The 19,256-nt window shown below is 32.2% G+C and overlaps 1 protein-coding gene and 1 long non-coding RNA gene across 2 annotated transcripts; one reads left to right on the top strand and one right to left on the bottom strand.

Moving 5' to 3' along the window:
• Window positions 1-980: 980 nt before the first annotated feature.
• On the top strand, window positions 981-5,026 carry LOC18110066 (carotenoid 9,10(9',10')-cleavage dioxygenase). The gene is made up of 13 exons (XM_024590115.2): window positions 981-1,135; window positions 1,360-1,497; window positions 1,599-1,701; window positions 1,849-2,114; window positions 2,775-2,954; window positions 3,072-3,150; window positions 3,262-3,343; window positions 3,439-3,501; window positions 3,610-3,748; window positions 3,859-4,186; window positions 4,288-4,343; window positions 4,440-4,601; window positions 4,689-5,026. The coding sequence occupies exons 1-13, from the start codon at window positions 1,025-1,027 to the stop codon at window positions 4,803-4,805; spliced, it is 1,824 nt and encodes a 607-aa protein (XP_024445883.1). The 5' UTR covers window positions 981-1,024; the 3' UTR covers window positions 4,806-5,026.
• Window positions 5,027-8,932: 3,906 nt separating this feature from the next.
• LOC112324974 (uncharacterized) lies at window positions 8,933-10,254 on the bottom strand. The gene is made up of 2 exons (XR_002978971.2): window positions 10,030-10,254; window positions 8,933-9,169 (listed from the first exon to the last, which is right to left on the bottom strand). It is a non-coding gene; the product is annotated as an uncharacterized LOC112324974 (long non-coding RNA).
• Window positions 10,255-19,256: the final 9,002 nt, after the last annotated feature.

Below are 19,256 nucleotides of genomic sequence, written 5' to 3'. Positions count from 1 at the left end.
CGATTTGAAATGAAATGTGCATGGACGACGATTTGGTTTTGCTAGAATGAATCCAAGCTGTGATGTGGAATCCTTTTTGACCTTTTTCAATGAATTTGAGTTACATGCATGAAGTACTAGCATTTTTGGTATTTGGGTCATCATTTTCCCTAATCAAAATACAATACTATTATAGAGAGCGATGCTTCGAATATATATATATATATATAGAATGAAGATTGTGAATCTTTATTCTGAAGGTCTTATGTTATATTTATAGCTCATGAGTCTTTATCTTTTTGTGAAGAGAATAGTCTGAAGTGTAATATTACCTTGATAACATTTAATAATAGATAAATATCTTTTATATCTATATTAATATTTGATGGAAATATAGTAGGTTACTGGAGGACTTTTATACACTTAAAAAGTGTAGGGATATTAGAATCTAAGACGTTAAATGTAGCTGAGTTCATGGAAGCTGAGCTCTTTTCCTAGGCTAGACTCAAGGGAGGTAAGTCCTTCCCTTGGTGAGCCTAAGAGGGCTGAGTCTGTTCTTTAGGTGAGTTCAAGAAAGGAGGGTCATTCCCTTGAGTGTGCCCAGAAAAGATAGTTTGGTCATTCCTTTGGGTGTACCCATAAAGGATGGTGTGGTCATTCCCGAGGCTTGACATACTATAATCCCAGTATGGTTAATTGGGTCTGGCTAGCGTTAGACCCAACACATCTTTACTGAGATTTACTTGTATTTCAAAAATTTTATATAAAAAAAATCTTTGTTTATCCAGTATTTTTTAATAAAAATATACTGATAAAAACTAATTTCAACATATATGCATGTCGTAAAACGTGACTAAATGAATAATGATAAAAGACAAATACGGTGAGCGTTGATTTTGAACAGATGAAGCTAGTCAACAAAAACTACTTGAATAATCTAAAATACGACCCTAAAACTTATAATTAAAACCTATATTTAAGATCCGTTGTGCATAGGGAGCTAAGCTATCCTTGAAGGGAAACTATTGGAGAGGGAGAGAGAAGGATGACATATACATCATCAATGGCTTTTCATGTGAATTGCTCTGTACAAAGTCGGCCTTCTCCCTTCGAAAACATCGATCGTTTTAAGAATAGGTTGTCTTCTTCTTACAAGGTACTTGATCCTCTAGTCTCTCTGTCACTTAAAGGCATCTACATCAGACGTTAATATACTTAATCCTTGTTTAATTTCACCTGTTCTATGCTTGCTTAAGCAAGATTAGTGAAATATATATACGACCTGGTTCTTTCCCATGCACTATATATGCCATTCATGTTTTGCTTGTTAAAACTGTATTTAACCTAAATACAAATACTGTGGATGTTTTGAGCGAGCAGCCATTATTGAAAGAGTTGCAGCAACTTCCCATGCAACTTGATGTTTCGAAAAGCATAAGAAATGCTTCTGTCAAACTCTTGGATGCATTTGTGGATTCATTATTTCAGTTTGCTGACCAGCCCGTCCTCCCTTCTCAGGTAATTAACCCGCGAGACCCTTGACTGACTACTCACCTCTCAAGTAGTATTAAGCATTGATGAGTCATTTTCTAATCTGCTGTTTACGTGTTTTTTTGCAGAGTAACTTTGCGCCGGTTGATGAACTGAACGAACCTCTTGCTATCACCAGCATTGAGGGCAAAGTCCCATATGATTTTCCTGAAGGTGTCTACATAAGAAACGGTCTCTTCTTGAACTCAACAATTCAGTTTAATTTTTCTCATCTCATGCTAGTTAATTAGTGGATATTCAGAAATAGACTGTTCTTTTTAGTTATTTTAATGAATCCGACGTGAAGGCCGCTGACTTGTTCAAAAACTACAATTCCAGGACCAAATCCACTCTTTGGTGGTCTAAAATCTACGAGTTCAGTATTTGGAAAGACCGGTCATATGTGGATTGAAGGAGAGGGAATGCTTCACGCTGTGTGCTTTGACAAAGAAAGTGATGATGGTGAAACATGGACGGTTCTGTACAATAATAGACATGTCGAAACCGAAACATACAAGATTGAAATACAAAGAGACAAGCCATCTTTTCTTCCAGCCATTGAAGGCAGCCCGCCCGCCATTTTGTTATCATACTTATTAAATATGGTGGGCCCACGGACTCAATCTTTTTATTTATTTATTTTTAACTAATAAATTAAAACCAGTATTAGAAATTTTATTTTTTTTACTTTAAAAGTTTTTTGTTTTTTATATTATTTTGATGTGCTAATATATAAATAAATTTTAAAAAATATTATTTTAATATATTTTTAAATAAAAATAATTTAAAAAGCAATTATTACTTACTCTACCTTTTGTTTTTACAATAAAACAAATTTGAAACGCTTACGGCAGAAAAAATATAATAATCAATGGAGCTTCAGTTAATTGCATGAAAATCTTGTTCTTGTGAGAATATTTTATAGGAAAATTTAATAATTATTATAATAAGTAGCCAATTAATGGCTCGAATTTCTGTCAATTAAAAATGATATAATTATTCATCATTAAAAAAAGTAATATAATTCTCAACTTTTTTCTTGTTTGAATTGCGAAGTCATAAACAGAGTCCTTGTTCCTGAAAAGGGTACATGTATAAAAGTGCCTTACTGTTTAAATGGAAGTTCATGCGCATGGAATGAGAAGTGCCTTACTGTTTAATTTTTATATTCTTTTTCCCCTAGTTAATTTGGTGATGAAAGCTAGCATGAATTTTTAATTCTTTTTAGTATTTAAGATTGACTAATGCATGATAATAAATTCCAGCTGCGATTTGGAAAAGTCAACAAAGATCTTAGCAACACCAATGTTTTCGAGCATTCAGGGAAGTTCTACTCAATTGCTGAAAATCACATCCCTCAAGAGATTGACATCTTTTCCCTTCAGACTTTAGGCGATTGGGATATAAATGGAACTTGGCATCGACCTTTCAACAGCCACCCAAAGGTTTTTTTTTTTTTTTTTAAATACCTGCAGAAAAGGCCCATATATGTATGAGTTCATCAAGGAAAACAACACACAACTAATTAGTATTTCTCTCTGTTAATTTCTTGTCTGTTTCAGAGAGCACCAGGTACTGGAGAGTTGGTTGTCTTTGGGGTGGATGCGATGAAACCTTTCATGGAACTGGGAGTTGTTTCTGGTATATTTTCATTTTCCATCCAGTTAACGAATCAAAAAACAAAAAAGTGTTTACTAAAATCAAGAACCATTTTTACTTGCGTGACAATTAACTTGCGAACCCTACTTTCAGCTGATGGAAAGAGACTCGTACATAAGGTTGATCTCAAGTTCGACAGATGCACCCTTAGTCATGACATGGGGGTAACAGAGAGGTTAGTGATCTTTGCCATCACTGGAAATTAACTTGGAAAAAAAATATAAAACTATGACAACAAAATCTAATCTTCGTTCTTTATTTATTTTGTAGGTATAATGTGATCATGGATTTTCCACTAACAATAGATATACAGAGACTCATCAAGGGAGGCCCGTGAGTGCCATTACACTAACCATAACTCTCAAGTGTCAATCATTTTGTTCTGATCAAAGTGTTATTACGGCAACGAGAAGTAATTTGGTTTATGGTGCCGCTTAACAGGTTGATAAAGTTTGAAAAAGAAGAATATGCAAGAATCGGGATTATGCCCCGCTGTGGCAATGCCGACTCAATCCGTTGGTTCGAGGTGGAACCAAATTGCACATTTCACATTCTTAATTGTTTCGAGGAAGGAGATGAGGTTAGTAATGAAAACATCACCTTTTTTTTTTTGTTCAATTCATTGCCTGCAATGTATCTAATGTTCTTCTTCTTCCTCTTGTGTTTTTTTTTTTTTTTTTGCTGGGGCAGGTTGTAGTGAGGGGATGCAGGTCCCTTGAATCAATCATATCGGAATCTTGCGATATGGATTTGGACAAGTTTGAGTGGGTCTCCGGAAGACTTAGGAGCAAAGATCCTGTTGATCAGCAAGATGCTAAACATTTCAAAAACGATGAACTGTTGTTCTGCCGATCTTATGAATGGAGACTAAACATGGAAACCGGAGAGGTTAAAGAGAGAAACCTAACTGGAACTCTATTATCTATCGAGTTTCCAATGATCAATCCAAATTTTAATGGTGTAAAGAACAAATTTGGCTACGCCCAAACTGTTCATGGCTTGGCAAGTGCTACTTCAGGTCAGTTCTACATTCTGAATTATTCATCGATCTCAGCATATAAGATTTAACTATAACCTTGCTTACCATTTCATATTAAGCTTTCAATTTGGTTGTTCTAGGCATGCCAAAATTTGGAGGTCTAGCCAAGCTGTACTTTGAAGAGACTGCCAATAAGGTAATTAAACTGCTGAATAGTCAGATTATCGCATTATTATTTCTTTATTCTCACAAATGAATTCGTGCTGATCTAAATTATCGTTCTCTGATCTAGGAATGGGAGGAATCTGAAGGGCATATAAAGGTGGAGTACCATGAATTCGTGGGAAACACCTTCTGCACTGGAGCTGCCTTTGTCCCGAAAGAAGGCTGGCTTGAAGAAGATGATGGCTGGATCATCACTTTTGTTCATGATGAAGACACCGATACGTCCAAAGTAAGTTGATTTTATAGATGTAAACCAATCGCAATTCTAATAACTTGTTTCCCAATCATTAAATCCTGTTCTTAATTTTTTTTTCAGGTTTATATTATTGACACAAAGAATTTCACAAGTGAGCCAGTTGCCAAAATTACATTGCCATGTCGAGTCCCATATGGATTTCATGGAGCATTTATGCCAACTCCATCGCACGAGTAATTGGACAATATTTCATGGAAGCCCACAGTAATCTTGTGGAGAAATTAGCCGAATTGACCGGATCTTGGACGCAATATATTAGATAAAAACAAAATTGTAGAATTATTTTGAGCATAATCTTACAAAACAACATGTAATAAAGTAAGTATCAAAAAATTAGAACAATGTTTAGAGTATACTTAACGGATTTTAGATGAAATAACATATAACCATTATCATTATTATAACCATTTTTAGCATATTATTATTATTATTATAATTACCACCACCACTACCATCACTATCATCATTATAACTACCACCACCACCATTATTATTAATATTATCATTATTTTTATTATAAAATATTATTGTTACCATTAATATCACAATTAGTAGTATTATTAAAGGCTATTATTATCTAAACATTTTTATTATATGATGATTTTATTAGTAAAAAAGTAAATAGTCAATAGTAAAAAAACATATTAATTATCAGCTCCTTGAAAGTCTTATTTCGTCAGTGATTTCTTTAGGGAATATGTAACACAGAAAAAAAAAAAAAAAAGCATTAATCATCCACGCGTGGAAATTTTCATTCTGTTTGTGATTCTGGTGGTAAAATGTTTTTTATAGCATGCGACACTGACCTTCACATGAGACGAGGCATTTTATAGCATGAGTCTCCGAGTCTACTACCCCATCCTTTTCAGGTTTAATGAACGACACTGACCTTCGACAAAAAAATTCAAGTTTTAATTGTTTATACATGAGACATGACATTTTAATTATAGCATGCGAAAATAACTTGACTATATAAAGTAGTCTATTCTTTAAGCAACTACACGTGGGTGTGTTGTTGTTTTTCTTTTATAATTTTTTGTGTATTAAAACTAAATTCTTTTTAAATTTAATTTCAATTACAATATTTATACTCAAATTCATCTGTTGATAATGTGGACAGAAATTTTTTGTTTTAAGCACTTAAACTGCAAAGCTAGTTATGAACCAGCTGCCGCCCTTTGGCGTACTTGTAAAGGCCAATTATTGAGAGGAAGTAAGCAAATGGTCAGCATTAACTCAAAGTCTTGGGAGGAATCCCATCTGCTCTTGTTTGGTTGATGCCATTGATAAAAATCTGAAAAAGCATTATGTTAATCAATGCAAGTGGCATGGTCCCATATGTTTTTAATTGGTTGACAAAAATCCAAAAAGCATTTGCATTAATATAGTTTTTCACCAAATTTCCCCTTTTCGCTAACAAAATTTTCCCCATTTTTTTTTTGGGGACTCTTCAATTTTTAAACTAAACAATTTTAATTTTTTAGTCTTTGGAATATTAAAAATCATAATAGTTTAACCAAGTTGTCAATGAATAGTAGCTGAAATTCCCAAAATTATTCTTTCCAAATGCGTAGGTGGTAAGATTTTATTAGAAATGAAAAACTAATTAACTATAACTAAAAAAGATTAGTATTTTATTGTAAAGTGAATTACTGTGGATTGTACTGATTGGTACTATAGCGCGGATTACTATAGACTGTGAGCGATTTCACTGTAGATTACAGTGTTTGGTACTAAAGCGCGGATTACTGTAGACTGTGAGCGATTTCACTGTAGATTGCAATGTTTGGTGGGGCATGGTAAGGTTGCAGACCTCATGATGTTGGGTTAGTAGGACTCGTCAGCGTTGGGTCCTACAATCAACATGACCCATCAAACGGCGTTGGGTCTTGCTCCCAGTAGGACCCAATACTGTAATTTTTTCTTCTCTTATTTATTTTTTTCAACATGGTAAAGAGAAATTATTATTATTATTATTATTATTATTATTATTAAATTTGAAAAAAAAATATTATTACTATTAAGGAAAAACAATAAATTTTATTTGAAGGGATTAAAAACTTGGGCCATATAAATTTAATATTTTTATTAATATTGTAGATATTATTAATTTAATTAATATTATTAAATTTCAAATAAATTTGATTACCATTGAAAAAAAACATAAATTTAATTTGAAGGGTAAAATCAATTATTATTATTATTATTATTAATTTGGGTCAGGCATCCCCTTCCGGACCCAAGAAACTCAGAGCTGAAAAGGAACACTTGACCCAAGCTGCTTAGGAGTAGCAGGAGCGCAGACTTAGGTTCCGTGGGTCTTGTAGCCCCACTTGGCCCAATACACTAGGAGCAGGCGTCTGAACCCAAACTTGGGTTTGCCTGCAGTGCCAGACCCAAGAGCGTTGAGTCTGGCTGCAACTCCGTGCTCAACAGCCTTGGATCTAGTTGCAACTTCAAGCCCCAAGCTCTTGGGTATCCCTTTGAAAATAGACCAAATGTTTTTTTATTTTAGATTTTTTTGATATTTTTTATGAAAAAAAAAGTTGATCCGCGGTGTAGCGCGGGCTACCTAACTAGTATAAGGACTAAGTTGCAAGCAAATATAAAGCTAGTGATGGAAGCTGGACAGCAACAAATACGTTGAAACCGAAACATTCAAGATAGAAAAACGAAGAAACAAACCATCTTTTCTTGCTGCAATGGAAGGCAGTTCCCAACCAATATTACCAGCATACTTGCTGAATTTGGTGGGCATAACTATCTAAATATTTTAATTTGGTGCAAATTAAAATAAGACTAGAATGAATGCTTGGAGGCCTTGTTGTGATGACTAATTATTAGCTGATATCTTAGTTCTTTAACTCGATATGCAGCTGCGATTTGGCGAAGTTAACAAGTACATTAGCAACACCAACGTTTTTGAACATTCAGGGATTGCTGAAAATCACATGCCTCAGCAAATCAACATTTTTTTTAAAAAAATCAAAGCTTAAGCTAACCAGGTTAACTAACCCAACCCGCAGCTAACCGGGTTAACTAACCCAATCCACAATACCAATTCAGATATGGTACTGTAACTATGATCATGATACCACTTTTCTTTTCATAAATCAGCCCATTTTCTTCCATGTTGCAGAGAGCCCCAGATACAGGGGAGCTGGTTATAATCGGGGTGGATGCCACAAAACCTTTCTTGGAACTAGGAGTAGTTTCAGGTATGGTATGTGTATCATTTCAATTAGAACAGTACTGCAAATAAATTTTGCACAATGAGATGTTTTATAAAGCATAGCAACTTTCCTTGCCTCGTACTTCAAACTAGTTAACTTTTCAGCCGATGGAAAAAGATTAGTTCATAAAGTAGATCTCAAATTCAGCAGGTGTTCCCTTTCTCATGACATGGGAGTTACGCGGAGGTAAATCTATTCAATATTAGTCTAAAACACTACATGGGCATTATAATTCAAATTGAAAGCTGTAATGATCAAGATGAATTGTGTTTCCGGGCACAATGTGGTGATGGATTTTCCACTCATTCTAGACATACACAGACTCCTTAAGGGTGGCCCGTGAGTACTCAAATATCTTGCTGTACTTTATGTGTATTGTACATGACTTGAACAATGAGCTGGTAATTATGTCTGTCATGGACCATGACGTTAACAAATGCAGGTTGATAAAATATACATGGCAGAACATGCAAGAATTGGAATCATGCCTCGCTATGGCAACGCAGACTCAATCAAGTGGTTTCAGGTGGAATCAAGTTGCGCATTTCACCTTCTTAATTGTTTTGAGGAAGGTACTGATGAGGTAAACTCATAGATTTCTTACGTAAAAGGAAAGATCCCTGACAGGAACTGAATTCTCTACGGATTTTCCAATGATCCACGGAGATTTTACTGGTGTTAAAAAATAAATATGGCTATACCCAAGCTACTGATTCAAATGCTAGCTCTGACTCCGGTGATTATAACTAAAACTTTTCTTTCTATATAAGTTTACTATAACCCTGATCATTAATTTACATTACTTAACATTTCAGGTATGCCTAAATATGGAGGTCTAGCAAAACTGTATTTTGAAGAGCCAGAAACAAATAAAATCAACTCGGTAGATAATTAAGCTCTTATGTGTTATTAACCTTCTTTCCTAACACATCTAAATTTATGCTGACACTGTTTTGGTTCTGTGAATCAGCAAGGTGGCCAATCTGAAGAGCTGATAAAGGTGGAATACCATAAATCCGAACAGAATACTTTCTGCACTGAAGCTGCCTTAGTTCCCAAACAAGGAAGTCATGAAGAAGATGATGGATGGATAATCACTTTTGTCCACAATGAAGATACAAGCATGTCCAAAGAAGGTAAATTTTGCACTTTGGTACATAATAATTATACGACTCTTATATCTAAAGTATTTGTCTACCTTCATAGGCTTATATAATTGACACCAAAAAGTTTACCAGTGAGCCAGTTGCCAAAATCACGTTGCCATGCTGAGTCCCATATGGATTTCATGGAGCTTTCATGCCAATCCTGTTGCAAAGTTTGACAGCATCAAATGTTTACATCACCACTTTCTGTTTAGCAGTCTCTTGGGTTATAAATTGTATAATCTGGATGACATCCAGAATTTTTTTTTATTGATCGTTGTTTATGATATACACTCAGCTTTAAACATTGAATTTAAGGTTTAAACTCAAGAACATAAAGAAGAAATCAAATCTTCTTAAACGTTGGATCAAGAATAATTTTATTTACACTTCAAATAACAACACTCGAAAAACAAGTAACAAAGAAAAGTCAAAAGGCATTCTATTTGATTTTAATTTCGAGTCTCACCTTCCTTATACTTTTAGCCATTTGAAATTGAGTCCTTCTATCAAGTTTATATTGATTTTAACAAAACCCTTCTTTTCTCTACTTTTCTCTTTCCTTCTCCTTTCTCCTCAACCGCCACACAACCCAACCCAACAATAAGTCGATTAAGCAATCAAGTGAAAAAGAGGCACAAGGATTGGATTCAAATCCTTTATTAATTGTCATCACCACCACACGAGCCTATAGATGATGATCAATTTATATTCACATCACTAACCTTAGAACCCTAACTACTAAAACTACCCTAACATGAACAAAAAGACTCAAACCCTAAAAACTGAAGAAAAATTGAAGCTAAAAAACCCTAGATTAGCCACTAAACAAAATCACAAGATTAGCCACCGCCACCACTTCAAAAACATAATTTTCATGGAAAACAACTTAATTCCCAAAAAAAAACAGTCAAAATCACCATAATTAAAGAACCCTAGGATTCAAGAATTGAAATCACACAAAATCATATCTAAGACACTTTCAAAAAAAAAAAATGAAGAGAGAAATAGAGACAGTATTACCTCAGGTGCAAGATATTCAAGAACAGCAGCGAGGTAGACAGGAGCGCCGGGACCAACACGCTCAACATACTTGCCTGCCTTCAAGAACCTAGTAATTCGACCCACCGTAAACTGCAAACTAACGACATCGGGGCAGGAGAGAGAAGGAAGGGATAGAGGAGGGAGGATAAAATAAAGGAAAGGAGAAAAAAAATACAAAAGAGAAACAGGGGATGTTTTTTAAAATACTCCTTAACCTTTTTTTTTTCTTTTTAAATTTTAGAGTAAGATTTCTTTAAATAATTAATTAAAATGATTTTTAAAAAATTATCAAAATAATTCATAGTCTTCAAGAGAATAAGAATTTTTTGTGATAAAATTAAAAATTATTTTATAAATAATTATTCATTAACTTAATATGCAGAATTTTTAAATGATTTACTCATAATAATTAATAAAAATGGAATATCTATTTTTTATTATTATAAATTATTATTTATTTTTATTAAACCTAATTTCATTAAATTTATTTATATAGGTGTATAAAAATGAAAAATTCATAATTTATTTTATCTTTTTTTTTATTGAAACTTCCTTTTATAATCATAATAATATTTTTTATTTAAATTGCTTCTCAAAAAAGATATTTTTTCATAAAAAACACATGAATAAAAAAAATATTTTTCCTATTCAATTCAAGTCATTGGAGTTTTTATATTTTTGTAATTGTTCTTAATTTTTGTTTAATAAAATATACTTTCAATAAAAAAACATGTTATCATAAAAAAAAAAATGATTGAGAACTTATGGTTCTAACTAAATTTTTTTTTCTAAGATTTTAAAATTTTTTTTTCTTACAAATATATATTTTAATTCTATAATTAAATAAAAACTGATTGTGAAAAACTATTCCCGACAGCACAGTCATTATCCTTAAATTGGGAGGCTCGAAGTGACATAATGCAGATTTATCGTTTTGCGGGGGAGGTTAAGCGCTAATGAATGCCAAGAATATTCCATCTTATTGGCCAACTTGTTTTATTACACTAATTATTTATGCTTATTGGAACTTTTACTGATTATAAATCACAGCTTTATCCGTACAGAAATGACTTAATATTTTCATGAGTGAAATGATTTAATATTTAGTAGAATTTTGGACGCATTTGTGGATACCATGGGCGGTTTGTTATCGGCCTTTAGGGTGTTTGAAAGCGTGATAGTAGTTGTTTTTCTAAGCATTTTTATTTAAAAATATATCAAAATAATATTTTTTTATTTTTTAAAAACTCAAAAACAAGAAAAAAATTAAGAGGAAGGTATACTTTTATTAAGTATTTCTTCCTAAGCTCTCTTAGCTATTCTCTCTATATTTTTTTTTTTGCTTAATAATGCTGAATTACAAGTTTTTTTTATAGGCATTAAAACCTAGATAATCAAGAAATTAAACTAATACATGGAAATCCTAATCTGAATAAGAATTGTATTTTGCCGACTGAACCAGCCGACTGATTTATTTAATTTAACCAGTGAACCGATTCCTCTATTCTTTAGAAAAACCAGAAATCAAGTTTAATTTTTAACACCCCCTCTTAAACTTAATTTCTTCATAACTCCCAACTTATCTCTTATTTTGATAAAATATCATATTTGAGTGGTTTTGTGAAGATATATACGACTTGATCATGTGTCTTCATATACTTGACTTTAACTTCTTTATTTGTAATGCAATCTCTCAGGTAATTAAATCTTATGTCAATGTGCTTTACTTTTGTCATGAAAAACTAGATTTTTAGCTAAGACAATGGCTAATAAGTTATCCATATAAATCTTCGTAGGCTTTTCTTGTGGCATTTGCAATTTTTTTAATATTTTTCGTAGCCATATGGCATGACAAACACGTGATGTAGTGGCTATATATTCAGCTTCACATGTTGACAAAGTGACTATGGATTGCTTCTTTGAACTCTATGTGAATGTTGTGTCTCCCATATAGAAAACAAAAAACTCGTAGTGTTCTTTCTATCATCCATATCTCCAGCCCAATCATTATCACTACATATGGCATGACAAACACGTGATGTAGTGGCTACATATTCAGCTTCACATGTTGACAAAGTGACTATGGATTGCTTCTTTGAACTCTATGTGAATGTTGTGTCTCCCATATAGAAAACAAAAAACTCGTAGTGTTCTTTCTATCATCCATATCTCCAGCCCAATCCTTATCACTACATATGGCATGACAAACACGTGATGTAGTGGCTACATATTCAGCTTCACATGTTGACAAAGTGACTATGGATTGCTTCTTTGAACTCTATGTGAATGTTGTGTCTCCCATATAGAAAACAAAAAACTCTTAGTGTTCTTTCTAGCATCCATATCTCCAGCCCAATCATTATCACTACATATGGCATGACAAACACGTGATGTAGTGGCTACATATTCAGCTTCACATGTTGACAAAGTGACTATGGATTGCTTCTTTGAACTCTATGTGAATGTTGTGTCTCCCATATAGAAAACAAAAAACTCGTAGTGTTCTTTCTATCATCCATATCTCCAGCCCAATCATTATCACTATAACCCACAAGTTCAAAACTATTAGAATAACCATAGAACAAGCCAAAATCAACAGTTCCTTTGATATACCGAAGAATTATCTTCAATGCTTTGAACTGTGTCATAGATGGTGTTTCCATAAATCTACTCACAAGTCCTCATCCAAAAAGAATATTAGACGAATGCATGTTAAATATCTCAAACTCTCAATTAAGCTTTTGAAAGTTGTAGAGTTTATCTTTTCTCCTTCATCATTCTTTTTACATCTTTACTCCACACTTAACTAGAGTATTTACTCTTGCACAATCCTCCATCTTGAACTTCTTGAGAACTTCTTTTGCAAACTTCTATTGATTCATAAAGATTCTATCTTCTCCTTGTTTGATCTCAATCCCTAAGTAGTGGGATATGAGACCAATATTTGTCATCTCAAACTCCTTGATCATTGCTTGCTTGAAGTCTTCAAACATCTTTGGATTATTTCCTATAAAGATTAAGCCATGCACATACAAACATACAATAAGAATATCATCATTTTTTTTTATCTTTACATAGATAACATATTCATGAGGGCATTTAATAAATTCATTCTTTAAAAAATAGTCATCAATGCGACTATACCAAGCCCTTGGGGCTTGCTTCAATCCATGCAAGGCTTTGTTCAACTTTAATACCTTGTCTTCATGTTCATTCACTTCATATCTCATTGGTTGCTCAATGTAGACCTCTTCTTCAAGAAAACCGTTAAAAAAGGCTGATTTGACATCCATTTGATAGATTCTTCATCATAGTTAATCATATGCTTTTGATTATAGCCTTTTGTCAATAACCTTGCCTTGCACCTTTCTACTTCTCCTTTAACATTCTTTTTTTATTTGTAGATTCACTTGACACCTATTGACTTCTTTTTTCTTAGTCTAGGAACCAATTTTCATGTGTCATTCTTCTCAAGTGATGCAATCTCCTCATCCATAACAATTCTCTATTTTGCATTCTTTATTGCTTCTTCAAACACTATAGGATTATATATAGCAAGATGACAATATAGTGTTACATCATCATCAATAAAATTAGCTACCTCATATAAGTCATCAAGGCTCCTCATCTTTTTTGATGGACTTGGTGGAGTACCATTACTTGAGCTTTCACTAGAAGAATAAGATAAATGTGAAGATGACACCATTGGTGATTATAAAGGTGTAGCTTGTTCTTGATGATCTTCATAGCTCTCCTTCTCTTTATCAAGAATCGATAGAAAATTATATTTCTCACCATCATTTACCTTCCAATCCCATGCTTCTTCTTCATTAAACTCAAAATCTCTGTTAATCACTATTTTTCCTTTATTGGTGTTGTAGAGCTTATATCATTTGGACTTTTGGTCACAGCCTACAAAGATCATCTTTTTGCTATTATCATCAAGCTTGATCCTTACTTGATCATCTAAATGCACATGGTCATTGCTCCTAAAAACTTTCAAGTGAAAAACACTTGGCTTTCTTCCACTCCATGATTATTATGGACTCATGTTATTCAAGCCTTTAGTAGGACACCTATTTGACAAGTAGATAACACAATCTATAGCTTCGGCTTAAAACTCTTTAGAAATCTTCTTGGTTTTGAGTATGCTTCTTGCCATGTTGAGGATGCTTCTATTCTTTCTATCTACTACACCATTTTGTTTAGAGAATTTAAGCATCGTTAGGAGTCTTTTTATACCATGATCTTCACAAAAATTATTAAAATTATTAGAACAAAATTCACCCCCTATCTGTCCTAAGTGATTTTATAAAATAACCAATTTCTTTTTCAACTAATGCCTCAAACTTCTTAAAACAACTAACCACATTAGACTTTTCTTTTAAGAAGTATACCCAAGTTTTTTTACTATAATCATTAATAAAAAGTAGAAAATACAGATTTTTACCAAACAAACATGGTTTGATAGGACCACAAACATCGCCATCTATTTTTTGTTGGGGTTAACTCGCTTTTGATGTAGACTCATTCGGAAAGCTCTTGTGAAATTACTTTCCCACTAAACATCCTTCACACAACTAATTTGGATGTATAACAGATGGTAAACCCTTCAACATCTTTTTTTTTTCTATCATCTTTAAGCTATCAAAGTTTACATGCCCAAGTCTCATATGTCAAAGTCAAGTCTCATATTTCACACATGCATTTAGGTATTGAGACACATCAGTCTCTATGTTTAGCAAGAACATTCTATTCTTTGTCATGACTATCTTTGCAATCATTGCTCATTTAGTGTCAAGTAATGTCAAAATACAATCTTTCATCTTAATCTTATACCTCTTCTCCAACAATTATCCTAAGATCAATATGTTGTTTTTCACCGTCAGTAAATATAATAGACATCTCCAATAAATTGATGACTTCCATATTTCATTTTAATCAAAATTGTACCTTTTCCTTTGATGACAACCTTTGAATGATCCGCAAATGTGACATGACCTCTAATTGCTTCATCAAGCTCCATGAACTTGTCTCTGTCTGCACACATGTGGTTGTTAGCTTTATTGTATATATACCACATGTTCTCTTTGTCTTGCATTCTCTCATTATGCACTAATAATAAGGTGACTTCCTTTGCTTTTTCTATCACTAGATTTACATTATTCTCAACCTTCTTGGTTGAAATGTAGCAATCCTTAACATAATGACCTACCTTTTGATAATTATAGCATTTAACTTTTGATTTGTCAAACCTGGATTTTGGATTGCCATTATTAGTGTAACCAGTCGATCGATTTGCTTCATGTAGTTGACTGATTGACATATCAATCTTGCTTACTTTATCTACTAAAGTAGCAATAATGCATCAATCACTAAGTAATAAATACACTAAACAAAAAACTGATCCTGAATGTACATCTGTAAAACCATATAACAAACAAAGACATAAGAACTACATAATAATACAGCACAAGCCAACCATCTAGAGAAAATATAAAGAAGCATCATCGCCTTATATAATAACCTCTACTTTTCTCGTTGTGTATTAATATTTTTCTTCCATAAGTACATAAATATATAAATCACATAGTGCCAGCAAAAAAATAGCAAGTTAGGCTTTCTTTATGAATACTTAACAAATGAAAATTCACACCTTTCCTAGATGCCATAACATTGCTATACAAGTTTCTCACATATAGGATCATCATTTTCCACCATCAGTTGCTACCTGTTGAAGAATGTCTCTATGCATTAAGAGGAGTTGTTAGCCTTGAGAAGTTGTAGTTAAACTGAGAACCATTAGATTGCGGAGCCACATAGGGGCTCTAAGATGTCCAATAAATACATATGCAACAAAAGAAAAAAAAAGAGAAAGGAAAAAGAAACCAGTAACATGAACGAGAGAAATTGGAAATTATATTAGATGAACAAGAGTGCTTTTACTATTTTAATCTCCCATCCACCCTTCCATTATTCTACCATGTAAAAAAGTGAGGGACTGTTCAAACCTAGGATATTGAAGTGGGAAGGTTGGATTAACCATGTCAAATAATCAAACCTAAGCTCTGATACCATTTATTGGAAAAAAGGATGAGTGCGATAGAAGATCAAAAATAGTAATACAAAGTCAAAAACTCAAGAAGAAGAAGAGGATTGAGAGGAAGGAATACTTTTATTAAGTTTTTCTCTCTAAGCTTTCTTAATTATTCTCTCTTTTTTGTGCTCCTTAATAATGCTGAATTACAAGTCTTTTTATAGGCATTGAGTCTTAGACAATCAAAGAATTAAACTAATACTAGGAGATCCTAATCTTAACAGAAATTATATTCTACCAACTAAACCAGCTAATCGTTTCTCAACTAGTCGATCAATTTATTTAATCCAATCGGTGGACCGGTTCCTCTATTCTTCAGAAAAACCAGAAATCAAGTTTAATTTTAACAATATCAACACTATATTTATATTTCATAGTGGCTAGTGGATACAACCTTACTTAAAAATGAATTGCTTCATAAGATCACTATTATTTTTCTATAGCTAGTTATCAGAATCTGTTGTCTGAGTGGCTAATTAATTAATGCAGGTCCAAATACTCTCTTTGGAGGATTAAAATCAACAATTTCAATTTCTGGAAGATCTAGTGATGTCTGGAGAGAGAAAGAAGGAATTTTTCATGCACTACACTTCAAAAAGAAACCTAATAGAGATTGGATCATATCTTATAATAATAGATATGTTGAGGCAGAAATTGTTAGGGTGTGAATGGATGTGAATGAAAACTTAGGTCTGATTTAAAGTGTTTTACTCAATTTGTAACTTTAATGTTATCTATCTATTGCCTTGTTAAAAATCTATCATGTAATTATTTGTTACTTGTTAAAAGAAATGGTAGTGTTATCATTTAAGTTTATTAAAAATAAAGAAGTTGTTGGGCACCTTATCTAGTTTATTTTTATGTTCATTAAACGTGTTTGTGTATTTATCAACTTTTGTATCCTCTGCAATTCATTGCTTTCGCTTCTGTTAGTATTGAGAAAAAAAAAGGCAGTTCATATAAATTACTTACAAGTCAAGCCTATTATGTGTGTATTTATATATATAAGGTGAAGTACCATTTTGGGTAGTTTCTGTGTGTATTAATTTTGTACAATGTGCTAGATAAAATAAGTTGTCTTATGTTGCCTACTTGTATCATTATGTGCATGTATATGTTTAGACAAAGAGTTGTCACCTAACTAATGTAGAAATCACATAAAGATGTGATTGATAAACTATGTTATCTACGTAATTGAATTTCTTTTGATTTGTTTAGTTGCTCAAGGTCGAATAAATTAAATGGGATCCTAACTTATTAAGAGATCTAAATGAGATTTCCCAAATTAATAATGAGTGCTATTAATTTATAACAAAATAGTGGGAGACCAAATTATTATTGAGAAGACCTTATCTAAATTTGATTATAAATATTTATGCATGAATCATATATGTTTTGCCTATCTACCGCCTCTAATTTTATATGATCATAAGTGAATCATTCAAATCATATAAGTTAATTAAATATGACCTAATTTTATAACATTAAATATATTTGATTAGTGGTAACTTTGAGTAGCTCAATAAGTCATCCATTAATAGAACTTTGATTTTATGCATATAAAATCAGAAGGCAACAAATCTTGTTCTCAACATGTACTTAATATATTAATGAGAAATTTATTATTTTAAATAAGTCTCATTTTATGGCATTAATGAGATACCATACATAATAATTATATATAAATATACACCCCTAACATGTCATTCTAATTGGATTATTATGAACATATCTAAACTAATTTTCTTGAGTCATCGAAGGGAAATAAAGGGTCAAAACATAGATAGTTGCTGCAAATCTTTATAAGTTCTTTGAGAGCACCACGATTGTAGCCTTTACTCCCGTTCTTTCTTTGTCTTGTATTACAATAGAGATTTTCCTATCTAAATTTTTACATTTCTAAATTACATAACATTTACATAATTGTATAAGAAACCTCTACTTACTTTCAAGGGGAATTATATGCGAAAAGAATTTTACAACCCAGAAGAAAAATAGAGAAAAAGCAGGACACACAAGCCCTATTTAATATTACAACTTTTCGACCCAATCACATTGGTCTTTTAATGTCCATAATCATCCATCATGCATAAAACACATTAATATGCATAAATAAATACATTGCATACTTTGATTCTAATTATTGGCTTTAAGTGCAATTTTAAAATAATATTTCTAATAGTTAGAAATATTAAATCAAATCTAATTTGATAATTTCCCAAACTCAAAATTTTTTATTTAATACAAATTTCTTGAAAAACTATTTTTTAAAATTTAATAAAAAAATTAATCATATTAAAATTCTTATTAACATCCTAAACTATTTTAGGATCAATTAATTAAAGCTTTTCGGCTTAAAAAGTCTCTTTATTTAGAATTTTTTTTTCTAAAATATTTTAATTGACTAATTTAATTTAATTATAATCTAATTAGGATAAATCAAAAATAAAAATCATGAATTAAATAGTTTAATTCAATCCTAATCCGATTACGAAAATTATTTCTATAATTAATTTAATTTTGGGTTTTAATTTCAAAATAAAATCAATATTTTATATGTCTAACGATAAAATCATAATTTTGCTCAAAGTATTGTATTGTAATAAGGTTTATTAGCCACGAGAGTGAATCATAATTCTGCCCCATAAAACCCTATTATAGAATTAAGGATAAAATAATAATTTCTCCTCTCGTCTTCTTTCTCTTTAGCTGTTGTTAGCAGGGGGGTCATTGCCCACCAATATCAACAACATCAATAGTGACAACAAGGGTTGTCGCTGTGTCACCTGCAACGCAGGACAACACCCTCATACTGCATCTACCACTAGCGTGAGGCAGTAGCCTCACATCAGTTTTAATCAAGGTTGTCAATTCCGTTTCGGTAAGTGTTTTGTTTTTTAAATTGGAATTGAATATTTCTGTTTCGGAGCATTTCGGCGTGCCGTTTCGGGATTGTACTGTTCATGTATGTGTGTGTGTATATAAAATTCAACAAATATAATTCAAATTCAAGATAAATTAATTATAAATTATGCAATACAAACACAATGTCAAACAAATATAATTTCACAATTTAAAATATTCTTAAATAGTCAAGATTAAATAGAAC

This window comes from Populus trichocarpa, chromosome 18, assembly GCF_000002775.5.
Source record: "Populus trichocarpa isolate Nisqually-1 chromosome 18, P.trichocarpa_v4.1, whole genome shotgun sequence".
NCBI lineage: Eukaryota > Viridiplantae > Streptophyta > Magnoliopsida > Malpighiales > Salicaceae > Populus > Populus trichocarpa.
This window is presented reverse-complemented; position numbering and strand designations above follow the sequence as displayed.